At 34.8% G+C, this 23,759-nt stretch overlaps 3 protein-coding genes across 5 annotated transcripts in view; 2 read left to right on the top strand and 1 right to left on the bottom strand.

Moving 5' to 3' along the window:
• Positions 1-1,268: 1,268 nt before the first annotated feature.
• On the top strand, positions 1,269-6,609 carry golga7 (golgin A7). Its single transcript, XM_051120869.1, has 6 exons — positions 1,269-1,344; positions 2,279-2,401; positions 2,505-2,657; positions 2,742-2,843; positions 4,311-4,367; positions 5,709-6,609. Exons 1-5 carry the CDS (start codon positions 1,336-1,338, stop codon positions 4,353-4,355), a joined length of 432 nt encoding a protein of 143 aa, XP_050976826.1. The 5' UTR covers positions 1,269-1,335; the 3' UTR covers positions 4,356-4,367; positions 5,709-6,609.
• A 569-nt stretch (positions 6,610-7,178) lies between these two features.
• Positions 7,179-18,047, top strand: r3hcc1 (R3H domain and coiled-coil containing 1). 3 transcript variants are annotated; one of them, XM_051120868.1, is made up of 8 exons: positions 7,179-7,222; positions 7,650-7,815; positions 9,555-9,692; positions 9,905-10,391; positions 12,559-12,731; positions 12,817-12,887; positions 12,971-13,066; positions 16,293-18,047. In XM_051120868.1, the coding sequence occupies exons 4-8, from the start codon at positions 9,975-9,977 to the stop codon at positions 16,421-16,423; spliced, it is 888 nt and encodes a 295-aa protein (XP_050976825.1). In that variant the 5' UTR covers positions 7,179-7,222; positions 7,650-7,815; positions 9,555-9,692; positions 9,905-9,974; the 3' UTR covers positions 16,424-18,047. The 3 variants fall into 3 exon arrangements, with proteins under 3 accessions (XP_050976825.1, XP_050976822.1, XP_050976824.1); XM_051120865.1 differs by having other exon boundaries at positions 7,185-7,318; XM_051120867.1 differs by lacking the exon at positions 7,179-7,222 and adding an exon at positions 7,333-7,494.
• Positions 18,048-18,114: 67 nt separating this feature from the next.
• The window catches only part of loxl2a (lysyl oxidase-like 2a), a 31,331-nt gene continuing 25,686 nt past the window's right edge, over positions 18,115-23,759 (bottom strand). Inside the window, exons 10-14 of the mRNA XM_051120864.1 lie at positions 20,603-20,843; positions 20,385-20,500; positions 19,066-19,202; positions 18,865-18,976; positions 18,115-18,776 (exon numbers count right to left, since the gene is read on the bottom strand). Coding sequence (XP_050976821.1) covers positions 18,712-18,776; positions 18,865-18,976; positions 19,066-19,202; positions 20,385-20,500; positions 20,603-20,843 — 671 coding nt within the window. The 3' untranslated portion in view covers positions 18,115-18,711. The remainder of the gene's footprint in view (positions 18,777-18,864; positions 18,977-19,065; positions 19,203-20,384; positions 20,501-20,602; positions 20,844-23,759) is intronic.

The raw sequence follows: 23,759 nt of genomic DNA, 5'->3' as shown, positions 1-23,759 counted from the left end.
CCTGATTTGATCTTCAGTGGAGGGTAAAACTGGTTCACATTATCACTGGATCCCACACACTCCACACAAAACACAAGTCTGTGCTGATGAGAGAAAGGGTTTGCACGGTTATTCATTTGACAGCAAATAATTTATTATTATTTAAAAAAGAAAATAGTTTTAGAATAATTGCATTTTGATGCTTTCAGTATATCACTTATTAATCATTTATAAACACATAGTCATGTTTTGTAAATGATTAGCTCATCATTAACTAATTACTTGTAAATTGACTTGTAAATGAATTAGCAAAACATAAAAAAATACTATAAAACTACTATACTATAAATTGTTAGCATATCACTAATTAATCATTTGTCAATGTTTTGTAGATGATTATTTCATCATTAACTAATCACTTATAAATGACTTACAACTGAACGTTATTATAAAGTGTTACCGTTTTTATATATATATATATGAAATTATTTAGGTAAAAAATAAGCTTGTGTAATTATCTCCTGTGCCTTATGTTATATTAAGTTTACTTCAGAGATGGGTCATTCTATAATTGTGGGTACGTCTTATGTCTGTGAAGTATATTTTTATTTATTTTCATTTAATTTATTTTCTGTCTGAACAACAAAAGGCGTGTTTGGATGGCCGAACTGAACCAGGATTTCCAGGGCAAGAATGTTGACAATATTCGTGTTTGTTTTTATCATTTCCAGTCAGGTAGGTGAAATATTAGGCTAATATCATAATTAATATTTCTTGTAGGTTACCACCTGTTAACTTTAGTTTGTCAAAATATTGCACCCTTTCCTGCTTACTAAGTCTTTCTCTACATAATTTAGCAGCTTCCACAAGTTTTTTCCGTGGTTTAGACAGTATAAATTAGCATATTCAGTAATACATTAACTGTGCAAGCCATGCTATTGTTTACATCCGAGTATCGCCAATATGGTCATGCATTCGGGTAAATGACCAAATCGTGACGTAAGTGCAAAGCCCATATTAGTATTAAAATACGTTTTTTTTCTTTGGTTTTATTTGTAGTGAAACCATTGTTAATTTTCGTAAGGGTACAAATCTTTTCTATGTTGACCCATTTAAAAAGCCTTGAGGTGGAAGTGGTGTTTATTTTAAGTAAATTTGATTTTCAGCAAATAAGTTTATTCACAATACTTCTCCCGTAAGGTGATGAAAAATAAAAATGCAGTGAAACTGTTCGCCATAATAGAGAATATTATTTGGTGCAGCAGCGGAACTGATAAATAAAGCCAAAGGTTCCTACCGGATTATGTTTTGTAGAGGACAGGAGGTCGAATAACAGGAAGAGGAGCAGTAGTCACTATGGCGGAGGTACGTGAATAAAAACAAAATGTAATTACACTTTCCTCTTTGTTCACAAACAAAGGTGGACGTCTGAAACAAATCGTTACAATCTATTTTTCGCAATCCAGCTATTTGAATAATATATATGTGTACTTGTAATACCGTTGTTATTTGACACGTTAGCGTTTGGTTGTCTCAGATAAATATCGACGTCGATGATTATCTTTAGTAAAATTTAGATCCTCACTTGTACTGACGATATACTCATATAAATCTGAAACTTGGTATGATGTTTAAAACGAGATTCGGGTTGTCATTAGAATTTAGTCGTTTTATTTTAACATGTATTTGTTGTTGATGATGCCATAAGGGCGTTGTGTGTTTATTTTTGCGTATATATGTGTAATTTCCTGGGTTTTAATAATCAATCAGCATATTAGAATGATTTCTGAAGGATCATCATGTGTGACTGAAGACTGGGGTAATGATGCTGAAAAATCAGCTATGTCATTACAGGAATAAAACTATATTTAAAAAAAATAATTTTAAATAGTAATAATATTTCGTAATATTACTGTATTTTCGTCATTAGTGAACATAAAAGCCTTTCAAAAGCATTGAAAAACCTTTGTAGTGTATATTGTAGATAAATATGTTTTGTTAAAGTGAGAAGTAGCTCTTTTTTTGTTTGTTTTTGTTAATATTAAAAATATAATATGTATTCATATTCTGAAACCTTAGGTTGTTAATCAGTTAATGGCTCTTTAATTAAATATTTAATAGATTTCCTTGTAGGTGAGCAATGCCAACATGTCTGTATTGCAGGATCAAACAATTTCAAGATTTTTTAAAATATTTAATTTGCTTAACCTGAGTTTTTAACGGTGGAGATCACTGTTTCTGAGAATAGAAATATATATATATTTTTTTAATAACCCCTAATCTGTGGTTTTCTCTCCAGACGCACAGCTTGCAGGACCTGCGGCAAGCAGCCGTCGCCTCTAAAGTATTCGTTCAGAGAGACTACACTTCTGGAACTATCTGCAAGTTTCAGACCAAGTTCCCAGCAGAGCTGGAAAGCAGGGTGTGTGGAGATCCATAGCAAACGCAAAGAAACCATTTGCTGCTAATCTGTATTTACAGATGTCAAATATATTCGAATACTGACAATTGTTTTGTTGTTACAGATTGACAAGCAGCAGTTTGAGGAGACCATACAGACTCTGAATAATCTCTATGCAGAGGCGGAAAAGTTGGGCGGCAGGTCATATCTGGAGGGCTGTCTGGCCTGTCTCACTGCGTACACAATCTTCCTCTGTATGGAGACCCACTATGAAAAAGTGAGTTGACAGCGTGATAGGCTCCTAATGTCATCAAAATCACATTGTCCGTATGGATTTCAGTATTTTGTTGAATTTATTCAGGTGCTGAAAAAGATTGCCAAGTACATCCAGGAGCAAAATGAGAAGATCTACGCTCCGCTTGGGCTTCTCTTGACTGACCCCATAGAGAGGGGCCTCAGGGTTGTATCCTTCCTACATCTTCAAACAAAGTTTTCTGACTGGAGTAATGATGCTGAAATTTCAGTTGCATCACAGGAATAAATTATGTTTTTAAATATATTCAAATAGAAAACATTTAATTTAATTGTAATAAAATTTCACTATTGCTGTTTTTACTGTAATTTTTTTAAAAGGTGAGCTACTATGCCCTTTTTACAAGATGTAAATGTGAAGTTTTAGCTTAAAATAGCTGACAGATCATTTTTATGCCCTCTCAATATTGCCACTTTTAGGGTATGAGCCAAAACACGTCGGTTTTGTGTTTGTCCCTTTAAATGCAAATGAGCTGGTGCTCCCAGACACCTTTTCGGAAGAGGGTGGCGCTTCAAGAGCTGGCAAAAACAGAACAGGTCAATCTCATGCACTGAAAAAAAATAATAAATGCACATTTATGAATTACAAAGACGGGGAGCGTGGTGCGATTAAAATAATGGCATGGCTGCTCCCATGGTCCCATCGTGTTTGGGACTTTATAAGTCCCACTTGTGATTATAAGCTTGACAAATTTAAGCGACTTCACATTGCTTTCATATGCAATTTTTAACTACCACATTTCTATTTACAATCATTCTGGTAGCACGTGAAGGCAGCATCAGTAAAAACAGGCAGAGACAATGGTAGGTTTAGCTACATTAGCGTTACAGAGTGCCAGAAAGCACTTTCAGAAAGGGAGTTTGGATACTAACTCTATCTGGAGCTGATGTTCACGCAAGTGTTGGTATTGAACTAGGGATGCTCATTTTAACCGGTTAACCCATCCGTTAGGTGTCTCATACGACACAAATCCAAATGTTTTCGTATTCGAGATCTATTTAAATGCCAAACTATTATATATTAACCTGAATTTTTTTTTTTTTTTTTTTTTTTTTTTACTTCACTTGCATTCCAATATCCACATAAAACAAATTATTTGGCATAATATCACAACAATTAGCAGTGCTTAACTGCGTGTGTGTGTGTGCAGCGCTGGTGCAATCACTTTTTTTTCTGTTGTTTGCCGTTTTTTGCGCATGTAAAATGTCAAATTTTTTTGCACATTTTTTTGCGCATGTCAAATCACAGACACTTTCTAAAATAATTAAATTCTAATTTAAAATAATCATGTTGGTTAACGGTTAATAATCCGTCGGCTGTCGGTTATGAAAAATAACCGAAATAAACATCCCTATATTGAACCCTAAACATATCGGACATTTTCTTTGTCCTGGAGATTGTCACAAATGGGCAGTGATTTTGCCCTGTGATGATGTGTATGTAGGGAGAAATCTGGAGTGTTTGTTCACAGAGACTGTTTATTATTTATTGGGATTGTAAAAAAATGAGTAGGTGGATTTTTACCTTTATAGGCATAATAGGTCTCCTTTAACAAATAAATAATTCTACCTTGGTGAGTCTTATGCCACTTAATTTCCTTAACTTGAGTTTTAAAAGGTGGAGATCACTATTTTTGAGGATAGAAGTATTGGTTCAAGATAAAACACACCAAAGGTGAGTCCTTTGAACTACAGTGCCTTGCGAAAGTATTCATACCCCTTCATTTTTTTTCATGTTTTATGTTGCAGCCTTATGTTAAACTGCTTTAAATTACTATTACTAACACCATAATGGAAAAGCTGCATTTAAGTTTTTTTTATTTAAAAAAAAAAAATGATTTCATTGCATTAGTATCTGGGATAGTTGAAATTTAGCTCAGGAGCATTCATATTGCTTGTAGATGTTACTGCACTTTGAGTGGAAATTCATTTTGGAAAAGCACACGTCGTCTTAAAAGGTTTAACAGCTGAAAATGCATATCAGAGCTAAAACCAAGCCCTGAGGTCAAAAGAACTCCTGGTAGAACTCAGAGACAGAATTGCATCAAGGCACAGATCTGGGGAAGAGTTCAGAAAAAAAATCTGCTGCACTGAAGGTTCACCCAAGCATGTAGTCTCCATTACCCTTAATGGAAGAAGTTTGAAACAACCAGGACTCTTCGTAGAGATGGCCTCCTGGCCACACTGAGCAACTGATGGAGAAGTAGTGGTGTGGCCAAACTCGATCCTCACCTCAGTAAAGAAACAAGATTCTATAGTATGATCAACCTAAGTTCCAAGCATCATGTTTGAAGGAAACCAAACACTGCTCATCACCTGCAGACTACCATCCCAAAAGGAAAGTGTTCTGGTAGCAGCCTCATGCTGTGGGGCTGTTTTTCAGCAGCAGGGACTGAGTGACGCATCAGAGTAGAAGGAAAACTCATTGCACCAAAATACTGAGAGAACCATAAAGAAAATCCAGTCCAGAGCATTCAGAACCTCAGACTGGGCAGAAGGTTCACCTTCCAACAGGACAATGACCTTAAGCACACAGCAATAGACAACTTTGTGAATGCCCTTGAGTGGCCCAGCCACAGCTTGGGCTTGAACCCAATCAAACATTTCTGGAGAAACCTAAAAAAAGTGTGTCTGCCCCATCCAACCTGACAGAGCTTGAGAGGTGAAAAGGTGAGGAGAAGTATGGCAGATAATTGCCAAATGCAGATGTGGAAAGCTTGTGGCATCATACCTGAAAAGACTTGAGGCTGTAAAGGTGCTTCAACTAAGTACTGAGTTACTTATGCAATGTACTTATTTCAGGTTTTTAATAAATGAATGGCGTTGTGATATAATTGTGGTGTATGGAGTGTAGATTGATGTGGAAAAAAGTAATTTGAACCAGTTTAACATAAGGCGGCAACATTAAACGTGACAAAATGAGGGGGTATGAATACTTTTGCAAGGGCTGTAAATATGATGATTTCCCATATATTTAGTGTCTTTAAATAATGCAATGTTTTATTTATTCTTGCAGGATAATGATTGGATTGTGATTATTGGCCTGCTGGATTCAGAACCTGCTTCTCCATCTCATAATATCACAACCCTATTGCTTCAAATGTAGATAGTATACCTTTTTTCCAGACCTTTGTTCTTTTATTTTTTTTTTTTTTTTTTTTTTTTACAGAGGGAGAGAGTGGTTATATTATGTATCTTAGTGAAACTCTCCAAACCATCTTTCCCTCAGTTAACAGCTTTCCGATGTCTTACTTAATCTGAGTTGTGCCATGTAATTTTTATATTGCAGCTCCATTGTGTTCCCTTCTTTTGTTTTCTGTATATACTTGTCTTGAATGGGAAGCATAGATGAAGTGCACAATGTTCAGTCACAATATTGCATCTTGGTTATTCAAATCCTTTGTGACTGTTTTCATAGTAAATTGTTTTTGAGAAATCTGCTCCAATATGTGCTTGTTAAAACGGTCATGAAGAAGCTTCAGATTTGTGTAAGTGGAAATTTGAGACTGATAGTTACAATTTGTTATATTTAATGATTTTATGTAGTAATCAGTTTAGTTAAAGTCATTGTTTGTTCCATTCCCCAGTGCAAAAAAACAAACAAAAAAAAAACAGTTGTGTTTTCTTCTATGCTGTTTTAACACTACATTTTACTCTATTTACTAATGAACTACTGTACTTTTATTGGGGTCTGCAATATAATCCTTATTACACACAAATGCCAAAAATCCTTAAAAAGGCATGGTTTGCATTTAATATTGCATCTCCAGCTTGTATTTCAGACTGCTGTCAGTTCAACCTGTTTCTTGCGTAAATCTTTTTATCAGTGTTGTATCATAATGTCTTTTTTGAAAATCTTTTGACACTTATTTAAACTATGTATCGTACAATAAATAGTGTTTTCTTGAACAAATTAATTCCGTTGTCAGTGATATTTTATATATGGGCCATTCTGCAGAATTAGTCCAAAGTCGAAAGTTGAAACCTCAAAATATGTATTTTTTTGTAGCCACTGCAAGAGAAGTTGGTCATTTCATATATGTGATTTCTTGAATATTTTAGGTTTACAATGACACTAATTCATTCAAGTCCCCCAAAAAGGCTTGTGGTTGGTTTAAGAGCAATGCAGAGACTCTCAATGGGGAATGGGTTCAGCACTGCAGCTGGAATTGCTTGCCAGTTCAATGCTGAACAGAGTAAGGATCTGTCTCTGCATGTTTAAGAGAAGTCGGACTGAAAGCGCACTTTGCAGTGACCAAACCTCATCCGCAGAAAGAATCAAAAAGCTAAGCTCACCTTTGCTGAGGAGCATGTTGTGTGGAAAGAGGAGAACTAGTGATGAGAGCATAATTTATTTGGGTCTGACAGGAATCATTTTTCTTCTTTCGTGCTACAGAATCAGTAAATCATAATTTATCTTCAGTGGAACAAGCCATGCTAGTTAGAGTTAATAAAACCTACTGTAATCACACCCCTGACCGCTAGAGGGGATTAAAAGCCTTTACACTGAAAATCTTCATGACGTCAGAGGTGCCGGTTGCATTTAGTGTTGTTACTGTATTTGCGGCTGTCATGAGTTGTTGTTTTACCTGGGATACAGTCGTGTTTAAACGTCTCTTTAGAGTGGTATGAGTTTATTTGTCTAAAACAGTCGCGTTTTGAAATGCGTTCAATGTTACTGTGTGACAGTGGTGTGCTAAGCTAACGTTAGTTGCTAATGTTTAAGTGAGTTTAAATTCGCGGTCGCAGATGTTTAATATCATTCAAATCTCTCTGATATAATTAGACTCATCCTTGAGCAGGTGACGATAAAATAAATGGCTTATTTTGGACAGTTGTATGAGAATAAAGTCTCATTTAGTTTACCTCAGTGAACGCAAGCTCATAGCGTTATATTCTGTGATGTTTGGCCTTAAAGTTACTGATCCTCTCTGAAATGTTTCGTTTTTCTATGTAGACACTGAAGCATTTCCTGTAAGTCTCTGTGGATAAAGATCGTCGTCCTCTAGCACCCTGGCTTTTCCTTGTGTCAATGGCTGTTACCTTCCCAAACAAGAGACTAAATTCATCCATACAGTCCTTGAGGAGCTGGATGTGTTTCAACAGAGAAATGAGCAAAAAAGGTATTTTATCACACTTATGAAAAGACACTTAGCCTTCGTCAACATTCACCAAATCCTTAGAAGCTGCAAATTAGCACCCATGACAAAACAACACCCAGAACACCCTAGAAACTGCAATGACTTGAAACAACCCCAACACAGTGGCAATGAATTTTACATATAGCATATATGGGCTATTCTACAGAATTGGTGCACAATTTTGTTTTTTTTGCAAAAATTTGTATGTATGCAAACTGCATAATATCCAAGGCACACACTTGTAATTGTTCAATTAATTCTCATATTTAGTGTTTGGAGAAAATTTTGGAATATTTGTCCTTTCCCCAAATTTGTCACTACCGAAACACAGTAATAATTTTATTAGAAGGGTTGTATTGACCTACTAAGATTTTGCTCACATCTATATTGTAAATGTATTTTTTGTTGCTATTTTATTACATTTTGTTCAGAGGTAGATCGATTACATTTTTAACAATATTTCAAGTGTAATTTATGAAATTTGTTGCATTTTGAATCCAATTTTTCTTTGTAATAGGCAAAAGTTGATCATACTGATTTCTGAAGTTAAGGATTCATTAGTGTGAATATACATTGAACCAAACACTAACATCTTACTTGATAATTCAGTATACTTTATTTTTGACCAAACATCCCATGTTTCGGTAGTGACTGGACATTTGTGGTATTGACAGTAATGCTTTGGAAGCAACCACAACACATTACAGAATTTTAACTCACAAAACATACTAAAATACAAAAAATGTGCATAACTGTACTAAAATTTTGTTAATGTCCCCCATATATGAAGACTATGTGTTCCCTTTTGTCACTACCGAAACAATGATGACATGTTTCAGTTGTGACTTTTAGTAGTGACAATTTTACGGGATGACACCCAAAAAAACAACGTCACTACCGAAACAACACCAAATGTTTAAGTTATGACTATTTCGGTAGTGACAATTTAAGATACTTTTGAACTTAACTCAAAGATGCAAATCAGCACATTGTTAGCTAGTAATGTTCTGAACGGTTGAACACATAAAAAAAAAATAAAATGTTAAAAGTCTTAATTGCAGAAACAGATTACACACAGATTTTTCAGAATTTTGTACTCATTTACGTCAAAATGCTGGGACCGATCTGCTCACCATGTAGCTATGAGAGAGGGACACATGAATATTTCCCGATCATAAATGCAGGGGTGTAGTTAAAATCAGTCTCAACCAATGGACTAAAACGTACGCTGTTTTGGTAGTGACAAAAATGCAGGACATAAAGTTTCCTGATTTAAAAAAAAATACAATAAAATAAATGTTTTTTTGTTTTGTTTTATAACTTCACTCATGAAATGAATAAAAAAGATACTTTAAAAAACAACAATGAAAAAAATATATATTTAAATATCATTTTCACAAGTTGAAATTTAGGGGTTAGTGTTTGGGACAGTCACCTCCCAAATGAACCTAATAAATGATGATTTTAAATACATTAAGTTACTAATATTTACTAATATTTTACATTTTATTGCGGGTTTCAATAGATGATAGAATGATCTTAGTAAACATCTAAGATTTGAATACTTACATGCTTTTTAAATGTGTTTTTTGGTTGTGGGACTGCAGTTTGCACCACTTATAGAATGGCCCATATATCACACTCAATATGTATGTGTACATTGTGCCTGCTGCCATATTGCTGAACTAATAACTTGTTAACTGAAATGTTCTGAACTGCAGCGTTTTACTCTTCCCGCCTATCCCGAGCCGACTTCGCTTCCTCATTCACCAAACCTGCGGGAATCATCCCAACCTGAGCACCTTCTCTGTGGGCGAGGGCTGCGCACGCAGGGTCGTAGTGTGCTTTTCCGACCTCAGGTAAAGCTGCCAGAGCTCAGAGTTTTAGTGTCTCATCATTACAGTGCAAATAGTAACTGGTTACATGTGATCTGGTTTACATAGATTCCAAAAATTAAGAAATTGGAATTAGATTTTAAAGGGCAAGTCTACAGTTGCTTTGTGCTGATTACATATTCACACAATTATAATTTGCAAGTAATCTAGCCAGCAATGTGTGGTGCATCTGACAGGTTGCCAGAAGATGACCAGAGGGATGCAGAAGCCAGTTCTCATGAGCGAGCGTGCAGTCGGGACAGAGACATGGAGAACAACAGCCACACACGCTCACTGGAGACCAACTACAACAACAGACGGAGAGCCAGACGGCCAGACAAGGCTATTTACGTTCCTCGTGCTATGAGACATAAGATAGATCTGGAACAACCGAGTCTTAAGGCGTCATCTGTGGAATCCTGCTCTGACGTTACTGAGGAACCTCATGTAGCCAGTCAGAAGCCAGAGGTGGACAGCACAGGCCAGTCACTGGCCGATGAGGAGTTTGTGCAGCTTTCAAGGTCGGGTCCATCACCGTGGCCTGCAGACTGGGACCAGACTGTGTCTTTCTTCACAAATTTGACACTAGATGGCGAAACAGATGAAGATTGTGCCAGCAACACGTTACTTTCAGCTGATGCCACACTTCAGCAGCCAGATGTTGATGAAAGTTTGCTTTCTGAGGTATTGTAATTTAATGGATCTTATTCACTAATAATTAGATGGATTAAGGATTCTAAATGAGCAACCACAGACCCAAGGTAGTTATTGGCTTAAAACAAACAAACAAAAAAAACATCTCCATATAAGAGCTTTTCCGTACAATTTTTCTTTACAGCCGCACTCTCAGCAATGTGACGCTGTTTAAAGCACTTCTCAAAAAATGCACATTGTCTCATTCTTAAAACAGTAACACAATATACCTTTTATACAGATCATGATTACAGACCTTTTGTTAGCAAGCTATACACTTGTCAACTCAAGCTGCGCCAGCTTTTACTCGTTTACTGTAGAAGGCTTGACATTAAAGGAGAGGTCCACTTCCAGAGCAACAATTTACAGATAATGTACTCACCCCTTTGTCATCCAAGATGTTCATGTCTTTCTTTCTTCAGTCATAAAGAAATTATGTTTTTAAAGGAAAACATTTCAGGATTTTTCTCCATATAATGGACTTCTATGGTGCCCCGAGTTTGAACTTCCAAAATGCAGTTTAAATGTGGCTTCAAACGATCCCAAATGCGGTTATAAACGATCCCAGCTGAGGAAGAAGGGTCTTATCTGGCGAAATGATCAGTTATTTTCATTAAAGAAAATACAATTTAAATACTTTTTAATCACAAACGTTCGTCTTGTCTTGCTCTGCCTCCCTCAACTTCAAAAATCATTTCAAAATCATCCTACATTGCTGCAGAAGTTCCGACCCAGTCTTTGGAAAGTGAACATGCAAAGAAGATCAAACACCCTCAACAAAAAAGGTAAAACAACGATATAGGACGATTTTGAAGTTGAGGAAGAACATGAGATGGGAGTTTTTTGACATACCCTAACTGTCATGAACTGGAAAAAACAGAATTTTTGACATTAAAAAGTATATAAATTGTATTATTTTTATGAAAATAACTGTATTTTGGAAGTTCAAACTCGGAGCACCATATCAGTCCATTATATGGAGAAAAATCCTGAAATGTTTTCCTCAAAAACCATAATTTCTTTACGACTGAAGAAAGAAAGACATGAACATCTTGGATGACAAGGGGGTGAGAACATTATCTGTAAATTGTTGTTCTGGCCATTTACTTGTCTGAGTATAAAAGTTACTTGCCCGGAATGGAAAAAAATACATTTAAATTGAGTTATATATATGATGAAAACAGAAGTTAAAAAAATAATTATATTTAAATGTATATAAAAAAAAATATGATGTATACAAATGTAATTACATTCAAATGTATACATTAAAAATAGAAAACATGTAAAGCTACAGACTGTTAAAATGACCAAGACAAACAACAAAATTACCAAAATTGTAACTAAAATTCTAATGAAAACAGAAGTTTAAAAAGTTAATATTTAAATATATAAATAAAAAAACTATTATTCAAATGTATACATTAAAAATAGAAAAGAATGTAAATGCACAAATTGATTGCTAAAATGACCAAGACACACAACAAATTTACCAAAAGTTTAACTAAAATTCTGATGAAAGTAGAAGTTAAAAAATATTCATATTTAAATGTATAAATAAATAAAAAATAAAAAATATAAAAAATGTAAAACTAATTCATAATAATAATAAAAAGTATAATACTAACTCTGTACTAAATTAACGCTTCAGGCATCCCAACTTTGAGTCCCGGCTCTTGGACCTTTCCCAATCCCACCCCCTCTCTCTCTCCCACTTTGCTTCCTGTCAACTAACTGTTCTATCAAAAAAAAAAAAAGCCGAAAAAGCCAAAAATAAATCTAAAATAGATAAATAAACAAACAGATTTATTTAAAGCAAAACTGAAACTCCTGGCATGTGGGAAATGCGTTTTACAAAAACTTGGGCTCACTTGGCTACTTGTGATTCTGCATAAATCCCAAAGTTTTGTTTTGCTTGCTTGTTAATTGCATTATATAAGTCACAGCACATTTCAAAAATAGCCAAACTTAAAGTCTTGAATCTGTCCTAGTGTAAAATGTTGTCTTAACACATTTATAAGGCCACCGACGGAGCTTTAACACACAAGTTTGTGCGTTTGCACGGTTATTGAATGACCCCTGATGCATCTCTTACCATAATTACCATCCTCTTTATTATTTCTGTTTTCACACATTGTCATTCCTTCTTTTTGGTTGTTAGATCAAAGCCAAACTCAAACACAGGGACATCACCATACTCAACACCTGCAGTGATTTCCCTGCCTTTGCAAACATCTGGCTTGACCCGCAGGAGTTTGGCCACGTTATTGAGATCTACGACTTTCCTGCCATGTTTAAAACGGACGACCTCCTTGATGCCTTTGCTGACTATAGGTGATATGTCTCCTCTATATTGTGACAGAAAAGTACACTTTTGATATACATATGTAAAGTGACACTGGTCTGCTTCTGTTTCCAGTGAAGGGGGGATGAAGATCAAGTGGGTGGATAACACTCACGCTCTCGGTGTATTTTCAAGTCAGTCGGCAGGTATGGTTTCATTGGCAGCATTTTCAAGAAGGATCATTCTTTACTTTCTTATGTTTGATAAGCACATTTTTGGCTCTGTTCAGCTACACAGGCACTCTCCATGAAACATCCAATACTGAAGACTCGCACACTGCTAGAGGGAAGCCAGAAAGCGAAATGGAAAGCAACCAGACGTGCAGGTATGATCCACAGAATCACAGAAAAGACACCTTTTAGAAAGACGGTTTCACATTAAAAGTTAGTGTGTCCACAATCAAAAAAACCTGACAAATACCTGACAGAGATTTAAAAAATGTACTTATTATGTAAATGTTGGTTTCATGGTTTACTTTTTTATTTTTTTTAACCTTTTAAATGAAAATATTAAATGTAAGGACTGTGATGTGGTGTAACAATCAAGTGAAAAGTAATGAAATACACAATTATTTTAGTGTTTGGGGGCAGTAAGATTTTTTGAAAGTCTCTAATGCTTGCCGAAGTAATATAGTAAAAGCTAATATTGTAAAAGAATTATTACAATTTAAAATAATTTCTCTATTTGAATATATTTTAAAATGTAATTTATTTCTGTGATGAAAAGCTGAATTTTCAGCATCATTACTCCAGTCTTCACTGTCACCTGATTTATTATTATCAATGTTGAGAACCGTTTTGCTGCTTAATACACTACCAGTCAAAGGTTTTTGAACAGTAAGATTTTTTAATGTTTTTTAAGTCTCCTCTGCTCATCAAGCCTGCATTTATTTGATCCAAAGAACAGCAAAAACAGTAAAAATTTTAAATTATTTTACTATTTACTGAATATATTTTAAAATGTAATTTATTCCTGTGAATTTAAAGCTGAATTTTTAGCATCATTAATCCAGTCACGTGATCCTTCAGAAATCATTCTAATATTCTGATTTGCTGTTTAAAAAAAAATCTTATGTTGAAAACAGCTAAGTAGATTTTTTTTTTTTCAGGTTTCTTTGATAAACAGAAAATTCAGAAGAACAGCATTTATCTGAAATAGAAATCTTTTGTAACATTGTAAATATCGTTATTATCACTTTTGATTCATTTAAAGCATCCTTGCTAAATAAAAGTGTTAATTTCTATCATTTGTTTCCCAAAAAAAGTTATACTGACTTGGATCTTTCTATTCATCAAAGAATCCAGAAAAAATGCACTCAACTGTTTTAAATATTGCTAATAATAATAAAAATGTTTCTTGAGCAGCATTCTAAAGAATCATGTGATGGTGAAGACTGTAATGAGTAATGATGCTGAAAATTTAGCTTTGATTACTGGAATAAATTACATTTTAAAATATATTAGGATAGAAAGCAGTTACTTTAAATAGTAAAAAAAATTCACAATATTACTGTTTTTGCTGTATTTTGGATCAAATAAATGCAGGCTTAATGAGCAGAAGAGACTTAAAAAAAAAAGAAAAAAAAAAAAGAAAAAGAAGTATGTTTGTGGAAATCATGATCCTTTTTCTCCCTTCAGGGAAATTTATCAATTTAAATTCATAAATTTAAAAAAGAACATTTTAGGTCGTTTGTGTGTTTATTTCAGATTTGTTGATGTATTTTTGAATAGTTCACCCAAAAATGAAAATTGTCATTACTCGCCTCCAAACCGCTTAGATCTTCGTTCATCTTTGGAACACAAATTAAAGGAGAAGTCCACCTCCAGAACAAAAATTGACAGATAGTTTACTCACCCTTTGTCATCCAAGATATTCATGTCTTTCTTTCTTCAGTAAAGAAATTGTGTTTTTTGAGGGAAATATTTCAGGATTTTTCTCTATATAATGGACTGATATGGTGCCCTGAGTTTGAACTTCCAAAATGCAGTTTAAATGCAGCTTTAAACAATGATATAGGACGATTTTGAAGTTGAGGGGGAACATGAGATGGGAGTTTTTCGACATACCCTAACTGTCTTCAGCCAGAATACACAGAGTTCAGGGAGAGTAAGACAAGATGAGCGTTTGACATTAAAAGCATATAAATTGTATTATTTTTATGAAAATAACCAACCGTTTTGCTAGATAAGACCCTTCTTCCTCGGCTGGGATCGTTTACAACTGCATTTGGGATTGTTTGAAGCCGCATTTAAACTGCATTTTGGAAGTTCAAAATTGGGGCACCATTATATGGAGAAAAATCCTGAAATGTTTTCCTCAAAAAACATAATTTCTTTACGGCTGAAGAAAGAAAGACATGAACATTTTGGATGACAAGGGCTGAGTACATTATCTGTCAATTTTTATTCTGGAAGTGGACTTCTTCTTCAAAGGGGTCATCAGATGCCCATTTCCACAAGTTGATATGATTCTTTAGGGTCTTAATGAAAAGTCTTTAATATACTTTTGCTAAAAATTCTCAACACCCTTTTTACCTTGTCAAAATCAGCTCTGCAAAAATCATCCTGTTCTGGTCGAGGTTGCTTTAAATGTTAATGAGCTCTGCTCGCCCTGCCCCTCTTTTCTCTCTGTGGAGTGACGAGCCTGTTTACTTCAGCCGCGTTTAGCCACTAAACTTGCTAACTAGCACATTATTAGGAAAGGCGATCGCAAAAAAAACACCTTATACTCACTTCTGCTGTAAGTGAAGCTGGATCATGAATGATTTGCGCGAACATAGACGGATATATTTACTTACATCCCTGCTCTTGCATCGAAACAATGGTGGTCGACTGTTACAGCTGATTTAGGCGGGTCTGAGGTAAGACGCTCATGTCAATCAACTGTCGTGGGAGTGGCATCTGAGAATGGCTCGATTTGAAAAAGGAAATATTATTTTTACAGATTAATTAAAAACCACTGCATGGATTTTTATCATTATAGGGTAGATTTGTACATACACTGCCAACACACATTAATGTTCAAACATGTAAAAGTGAACTTTGCATCCTTTAAGATATTTTTGATCAAATCTGAGTGCTTTCTGACCCTGTATAGACAGCAACACAACATTCAAAAAGCACAGGAAGTTGGTAAGGACATCTATAAAATAGTCAATGTGACATCAGTGGTACTTGTTAAATAAAATCATTATTTTACGCTCAGAAAGTATTATCGTAGCTTCAGAAAATTACTGTTGAAGCACTGATGCCACATGGACTATTTTAACGATGTCCTTACTACCTTTCTGTGCCTTGAACGTGTCAGTTGCGTTGCTGTCTATGCAGTAAGATCTTGCATTTCATCAAAAATATCTTAAATTGTGCTACAAAGATGAGCAAAGGTCTTGCGGGTTTGGAACGACATGAGGGTGAGTAATTAATGACAGTATTTTCATTACTGGGTGAACTATCCCTTTGAAAGATTAATACAAATATCATGTCACTGATCTGTATAATGTCAGTAACATACTCGTTTTAAACAACCATGTTGACGTTATGTCGCTCATACAGAGTTTATTCAGCCAGTGAAGGAACGGCCACGGACGGACACAGTAGTGGCTCGCAGGATGGTGACCAGAGCGCTGGGCATGAGAGGAGGCGTGAGGGGGAGATCCTTTGAAATGAGAAACGCCTTTAACTGAATAATTAAAAAAAAAAAAACTTTGTGATCACACAGTCAGACTGTCCTTCAGTTAATACTACACTGGGAAAATAACAGATGTCCTTGACATGAACTACTACACCACCCAGACTTGGTATGGCGATGCTGTAATGCTTTATTTAGCTGCACAGGATGTGGAAATTCTCAAACACATGAAATATATGCGGTCTCCCGAGTTTCCAGTTTTAATTGGTCGTTCTGTACTATTTTAGGAAACAAGCCAACAGTATAAGTAAGCATTTGATTATTTCCTGAGTGAGTTTTGGTAAGCATTCAGACGACTTGGTGGTTCTTGCAGGAAACAGTTTTGTTTGTTTTCTCCATACTAACAAGCCTTTATAAATAGATCGTTTTTATTAACTTAAATTTTATTTAATACAAATAAGCTTTTTAGCTCATTGGAAGACTGGTTTCCTGAACATAGGTCATCTAGGACTATAGTATTGAATCTAATGATTAAATTAAGGGACTACACTATGTGTCTAGCTTTGTTCATGTTTCTCAGTTACTTTAATGTTTTTGTGTTCAGCTTGTGAGTTTTGGCACATAAAATATTTGTTTAAAGAAGTCCACTTCCAAAACAAAGATTCACACATAATGTCCTCACCCCCTTGTCATCCAAGATGTTCATGTTTTTCTTTCTTCAATCATAAAGAAATTGCTTTTTGAGGAAAACATTTATGCATTTTTCTCCATATAATGGACTGCTATGATGCCCCGATTTTGAACTTCCAAAATGCAGTTTAAATGCGGCTTCAAACGATCCCAAATGTGATTGTAAACGATCCCAGGTGAGGAAGAAGGTCTTATCTAGCGAAACGATCATTTTCATTAAAAAAACAATTTAAATACTTTTTCCTTGAGCTCTGTGTATTCTGGCTGAAGACAGTTAGGGTATGTTGAAAAACTCCAATCGTTTTTTCTCCCTCAACTTTAAATATCATTTCAAAATCATCCTACATCGCTGCAGAAATGAACATGCAAAAAAAAATCAAATGCCCTTAACTAAAAAGTTGAAACGCCATTATAGGGCGATTTTGAAGTTGAGGGAGAAAATAAGATTGGAGTTTTTCGCCATACCCTAACTGTCATGAACCGTAAAAAAACAGTCCAGGCAGAGTAAGAAAAGACGAGCGTTTGACATCAAAAAGTATATTATTTATTATTTTTATGAAAATAACTGATCATTACGCTAGATAAGACCCTTCTTTCTCGGCTGGGATCGTTTACTACCGCATTTAAACTGCATTTTGGAAGTTCAAAATCAGGACACCATAGCAGTCCATTATATGGAGAATAATGCTGAAATGTTTCCCTCAAAAAACAATTTCTTTATGACTGAAGAAAGAAAGACAAGAACATGACATTATATGTGAATCTTTGTTTTGGAAGTGGATTTCTTTAAAATACAGTAGTGTTATTGGCAGACTAAATATGAATATATATATATATATTTTTAATTTTTTACATAATTGTTTTTTAAGGTTATTTGACTTGAGTTGATTTGTTAAAAAAAACACTCATGCTTATTTCTGCACTTATGTTTTAAAATTGTTTCATACCTCAATCTGTTTATTACATATTGATTAAATGTTTTGTCTGTTGTTGTTTTGATAGTACCATGTCTTTGTTTCCACGCATGTTGGATTAACATAAACACCATCCACCAAATAACACACAAACTGCTTTTATTATAGAAAACAATGCAATGGTTTGACCAAATGTGTTGTTCAGTCATAAACACATTGTATGTCTGGAAACCATTGAACTGGTCATAGATGCCCTCATAAAACGGAGGGAAGATGCTTCACAAAACAGCAACAAATTCTTAGTTTCACATTGCATACACAAAAAAATAATCCCTGACTGAAAATAAATTACTTGACATGCTTGATGAATTAACCACAAAAGAGTCTATCAGCCACAAGTGGGGCTGAGTTTGGGAAACTGTAGGCTTTGCGATTGAGAAATAATTGAAAACTTACACAAGATCCTACTTTGAACATTACAGCATGGGTTTGTAACCAAAGCATTTCAAGCACCAAAAGCATCAAGTACAGTACATTTCAGGAATCAAAATCATTTCTGTTCAAAGCAAGCCTGATATAGCAAGGACCGTGAAAGAGCATGTTGTACTTCAACCTAAAAGAGCAGCGGTGTCTGCATTTGAAGTGCTGGAGTCTCTCTAGTGGTCAATGATATTTGAATAGTCTGAGTGACAGCCTGCAGCATCCTCCACTGAGAGCCTTTGTTCTTTCTCACCGCCTCCTATCGGAAGTGCAACTGGTTGCTCATTCCAGGGTATTCGTCCATGTCTGAACTCCGCGAGCCACCTGGAAAGTGGTAGAGGTGGTTTTATTCACTTCTAATGGCTTTCAAACCATCCTGGCAGAACTTAAATACAGTTTTTCTCCAACTCACCTATTTGACATTGGTACGTCCATATCCTGTATCCATCGTAGCGGCACTTGCACTTCATGACATTGTTGGTGTAATCTGTTTCGGCTACGTCATAGTTAGGGTTGATAACGACCTGTGTGACAGATTGATCAGCAAAATTTCATTTCCTGATGCCTATAAAGAAACTGTAAAAAAAAACAATCACTTCAGTTAAAATCTTACCTGGAAAATATAGTCTCCTGGTTTCACATCTGTGATATCGATCCACTGACAATCAATGTCATGTCTGTAGGTGTCCCAGCAGCCAACGGTGATGCCCTGTTCGCCAAAGTTGGCACAAAGATACCGTTTCTGAATACCTGGATAAAAACAACAACAACCAATTAGATCTTTGATGTTTCATTAAAACATTTTGTCATCTCCTATACGGCAAAAAAATATTATTCTACCCAAATATGATGTGAAGCTCAAGCAAATAATTTTTTTGAATTGAATATGTACTTAAAAATGTATTATAAACTAGATTTATAATTATTTATTATTAATTATTTATATATTGTTATTTTGTCTCTTTGAACATTGTAAAGTGTGTTGCCTTCTAATTTTTATTTAATTTGTTATATTTTCACGTTAAAGTTTTTTGTGAATGCTTTTTTTGGATTGAAAATTGATTTTTAAATGCTTTTAAATAAATATTTTAGTGCTATGCAACAATTAATTGCATCCAAAATAAAAGTTTGTTTTATGTTTACATAATATGTGTGCTGTGTATATTTTTTATGTAAATATAAATACACACACATGCATGGATATATTTAAGAAAAATGTTATGTTTAAATATTAAATATATTTATATTGCACAGGACTAAAATATTTATATATTAAAATATAAATATATTTTAATATATAAATATTTTTGTGCTGTGCAACAATTAATTGCAATTAATCGCAAAAAAAAATACAAAAATATATCTGTAAAAATATATTTACATAAATAAGCCATATTTTTGGCCATTTTTTGTATATTCTTTAATACATTTTCAAAAATTTGGAAACATTTTGGCCGTATGGACTTGAACTTGGAAATGAACATTCTCTGGAACACAAATTAAGATATTTTTTGATAAAATTTGAATGAACACGCATGTGTTGTGGTACTCTTGTAAGCGCACGTCAAATACTGACACGGAAGAGAAGAGATGTTGAATAAAGTCATTATATGTATATATATATATATATATATATATATATTTTTTTTTTTTTTTGCACAAAAAGTATTCATAAAATCATAAAATTCATGAATCACTGATGTCACATGAACTATTTTAACAATGTCCTTACTACCTTTCTGGGCCTTGCTGTCTATGCAAGGTCTGAAAGCTCTCGGATTGCATCAAAAATATCTTAATTTGTGTTCCGAAGATAAACAAAGGTCTTACAAGTTTGGAATGACATGAGGTTGAGTAATTAATGACAGAATTTTCATTTTTGGCTGAGCTATCCCTTTAATAGTATCAGACCATCCCATAAGCAGTACTCACCCTCGTCACACTGAGTGTCCTCTAGACAAAAACTGGCCTTGTGACCCTCTGCCACCTTGGTGCCGTTCAGACTGAGCAGATCATAATGGGTAAAAACCTCTATGCTGTGATAATGCCTGCACAGAGACACAACAAAACAAAATCAGACTTTAAACATCTCACATTAACACCAATGGTTTTGTAAGATCATATGTTGAAGTCTTCATATAAGGTCTTGCCTGTGACACTCGTGCCAGGTCCAGGCGTGGTAACCCAATTTGGGTCTGAAATCAGATTGACCAACGTTGTGGATTTGAGAGGAGAAGCGGAGCAGGCGGCGATAGGAACCATGGTCGTTCTTTTTGGCGGTGCTGGATAGGCAATTCTCCTCTAGGGCACACTGTAGAGCGTACATGGGCCGGTCTTCTAGATAGGTGGTCTGCTCCACCAGCGGAGCGTTCAACACCAGGTCAGGAGCCGCTGTGAATGATGAGATCAGAGGTCAGACAGTGCAAATTCCTCCATGCATATATTAGACTTAGACAACCAGGTCAGGTTAGAAAACATAAATTTAGTTTCAAAACACACAACAAAATAAAATAAAACAACAAACACTTAGTTTTATTTTAAATTAGTACACTACTGTTAAAAAGTTTGGGGTTTATAAGAAGTTCTTCAGAAAAGTCCTTCAGGTTCCACAAATTCTTTGGTTTTTCAGCATTTTTGTGTATTTGAACTCTTTCCAACAATGACTGTATGACTTTGAGATCCATCGTTTCACATGCTTCAGAAGGAAAAGCGATGCATTAAGAGCTGGCGGGTGAAAACTTTTTGAATTTGAAGATCAGGGTAAATGTAACTTATTTTGTCTTCTGGGAAACATGTAACTATCTTCTGTAGCCTTAGAAGGGCAGTAAAAAAAAAAAAGAAATTTAGGAAAAATAAGAAAAATGTACACATCTCACAAGTTTTCACCCCCCAGCTCTTAACGCATTGTGTTTCCTTCTGGAGCATCAGTGAGTGTTTGAACCTTCTGTAATAGGTGCATATGAGTCCCTCAGTTGTTCTCAGTGTGAAAAGATGGATCTCAAAAGCATACAGTCATTGTTGGAAAGGGTTCAAATACACAAAAATGTTGGAAAATCAAAGAATTTGTGGGACCTGAAGGATTTTTCTTAAGAACAGCAGGCAGTTTAACTGTTCATGACAAACAAGGGACTCATGAACAACTATTACTAAACAAAAAAACACAGCTGTGGATCATCACATAACAACACAGTATTAAGAGTCAAGCGTATGTAAACTTTCGAACAGGGTCGTTTTTATAAATTCATCTATTATTTCTTTTGTGGACTATATGTAAACATCTTTTATGTGAAATATCTATTCAGGTCAGTACTAAATAAACAATTACATACATTTTTTTTTTTTTTTTATTATTTAGTTTTTATTGACATTCTGTAACAATTGTTGCATGTACATCCGTCTTAAGTATTAATCACAAAATGTCAACATGAATGTCTGTTTTCCAGAAATAAAGAACATAAAAAACAAAACAAAAACAAAAAAACTTGAACACTTAGGAAGTGAAGTATGGTTGCTGCTACATATACAACATATTATTATCTCAGGTTAAGCAAATCAAAGTCCGGCCTGTGTGGTGTTATATAGTCTATCCATTTCTTCCAACGTAAAACAAACAAGTCCTTCTTGTAGTTCAAATCTGCGGTTAATTTCTCCATCCTGCATATATCCATCGTGATGTCCATCCACATGGTCAATGTTGGACTCTCCTGTGAAAGCCATTTTTTTGTAAGTGCCTTTTTGCCTGCCACTAACAAAATACTAAACAAATGTTTGTCTCTCTTTGTCCATCCATCAGGCATGAGTCAAAAAAAAGACTTTGCTATGCAAGGGCAGGTGGCTCCCAAAAATTTCTTGTATTGCTTTGTGTATTTCCTTCCAATAAGTTTTAATAACCTGACAACCCCAAAAAATATGATAATGATTTGCATTTATATTTCCACAATTTCGCCAACAGGCTGGGGAGTTACTTTTATAGTGTGATTTTTGATAAGGTGTAATAAAATATCTTATCAGGCTCTTCCAGCCAAACTCCTTCCAACTCTGTGAGCTGCTACATTTCCATTGATATTCCCAGATTTTTTCCCATTCATCCTGTGACAGCTCTATTTCTCCTTCCCTTTCCCACTTTGTTTTAATGTATAGGGTTGAATATGCTTTCTTGTTTATAAGCCCTTTATATAGACCTGAAATAATACCCCTATCTTTGTTTGCACCATAAGCCCTTTTAAACAGATCTAACAGCCGATTACTTGATTCAGATAAATACTTTAACTTGTCGCTGATAAAATGTCTCAGCTGTAGGTAGCGATGAAAGTCCCGTGACTCTAGAGCATATTTCTCTTTAAATTGTTCAAAACTAAGGAGTGTATTATCCTTTATTATCTTGCATAGAGCTGTTACTCCTTTATTTGTCCATTCCTTAAATCTCGTATCTAATTTATTTGGGACAAACTGTGTGTCATATGCACACCATTTAAGGACCACAATATCCTCTTCTAATTTGTATTCTGTTATTACTGTTTTCCATATTTTAAGTGTCACCTTTAACCATGGGTTTTCTGTATTTTTTATGAATTCTTGCAGTTTGCTATCGGCTATAAGTGCTTGTATGGGGATGGAAGTCAGACCCTCTTCAATTTTTTTCCACTGAGCATCGTATGATGGATTACACCAGTATATCATAGGTCTCAATTGTGCTGCCCAGTAATAATCTCTGAGAGAAGGAAGTCCCCATCCCCCTTTTGCTTTGGTCACTTGGAGGGTTTTAAATCGGATTCGGGTCTCTTACCTTCCCAGATATATCTGGACAACATTTTGTCCCATTCATTAAATAGTTTTTGATCTATTTCTATCGGTAGGGTTTGAAATAAATAAAGTAATTTGGGTAGGATGTTCATTTTAATCTAACCTATTCTTGAACTGAAACTTAAGTATGGAATTAGATTCCATCTTTCTATATCCTCTTTGATTTTCTTTTGTATTGGTAAGTAATTGTATTGAAATAGTTCTGTGAGATCCTTCGGTATTACAACCCCCAAATATCTAAGATATTCCGTTTCCCATGCTAAATCATATTTATTCCTAATTTCATCTGGTGGTCTATAATTGTATTTAAGCAGTTGTGTTTTATTTATGTTAATTTTATATCCTGATAGTCTGCCAAAGTATTCAAACGATTGCATTAATTTGGGTAGGGAATTTGTTGGTTGACCCAGAAAGATCAAAATATCGTCCGCGTAGCAGGCCAATTTGTGCTCTTTATCCTGAATATTAATGCCTATTATTTCTTTGTTTTGTCTTATATATTGG

This window comes from Labeo rohita, chromosome 10 (assembly GCF_022985175.1).
Source record: "Labeo rohita strain BAU-BD-2019 chromosome 10, IGBB_LRoh.1.0, whole genome shotgun sequence".
Lineage (NCBI taxonomy): Eukaryota > Metazoa > Chordata > Actinopteri > Cypriniformes > Cyprinidae > Labeo > Labeo rohita.
Note: the sequence above shows the minus strand (reverse complement) of the source record. Positions and strands in the feature narration are given on the sequence as shown.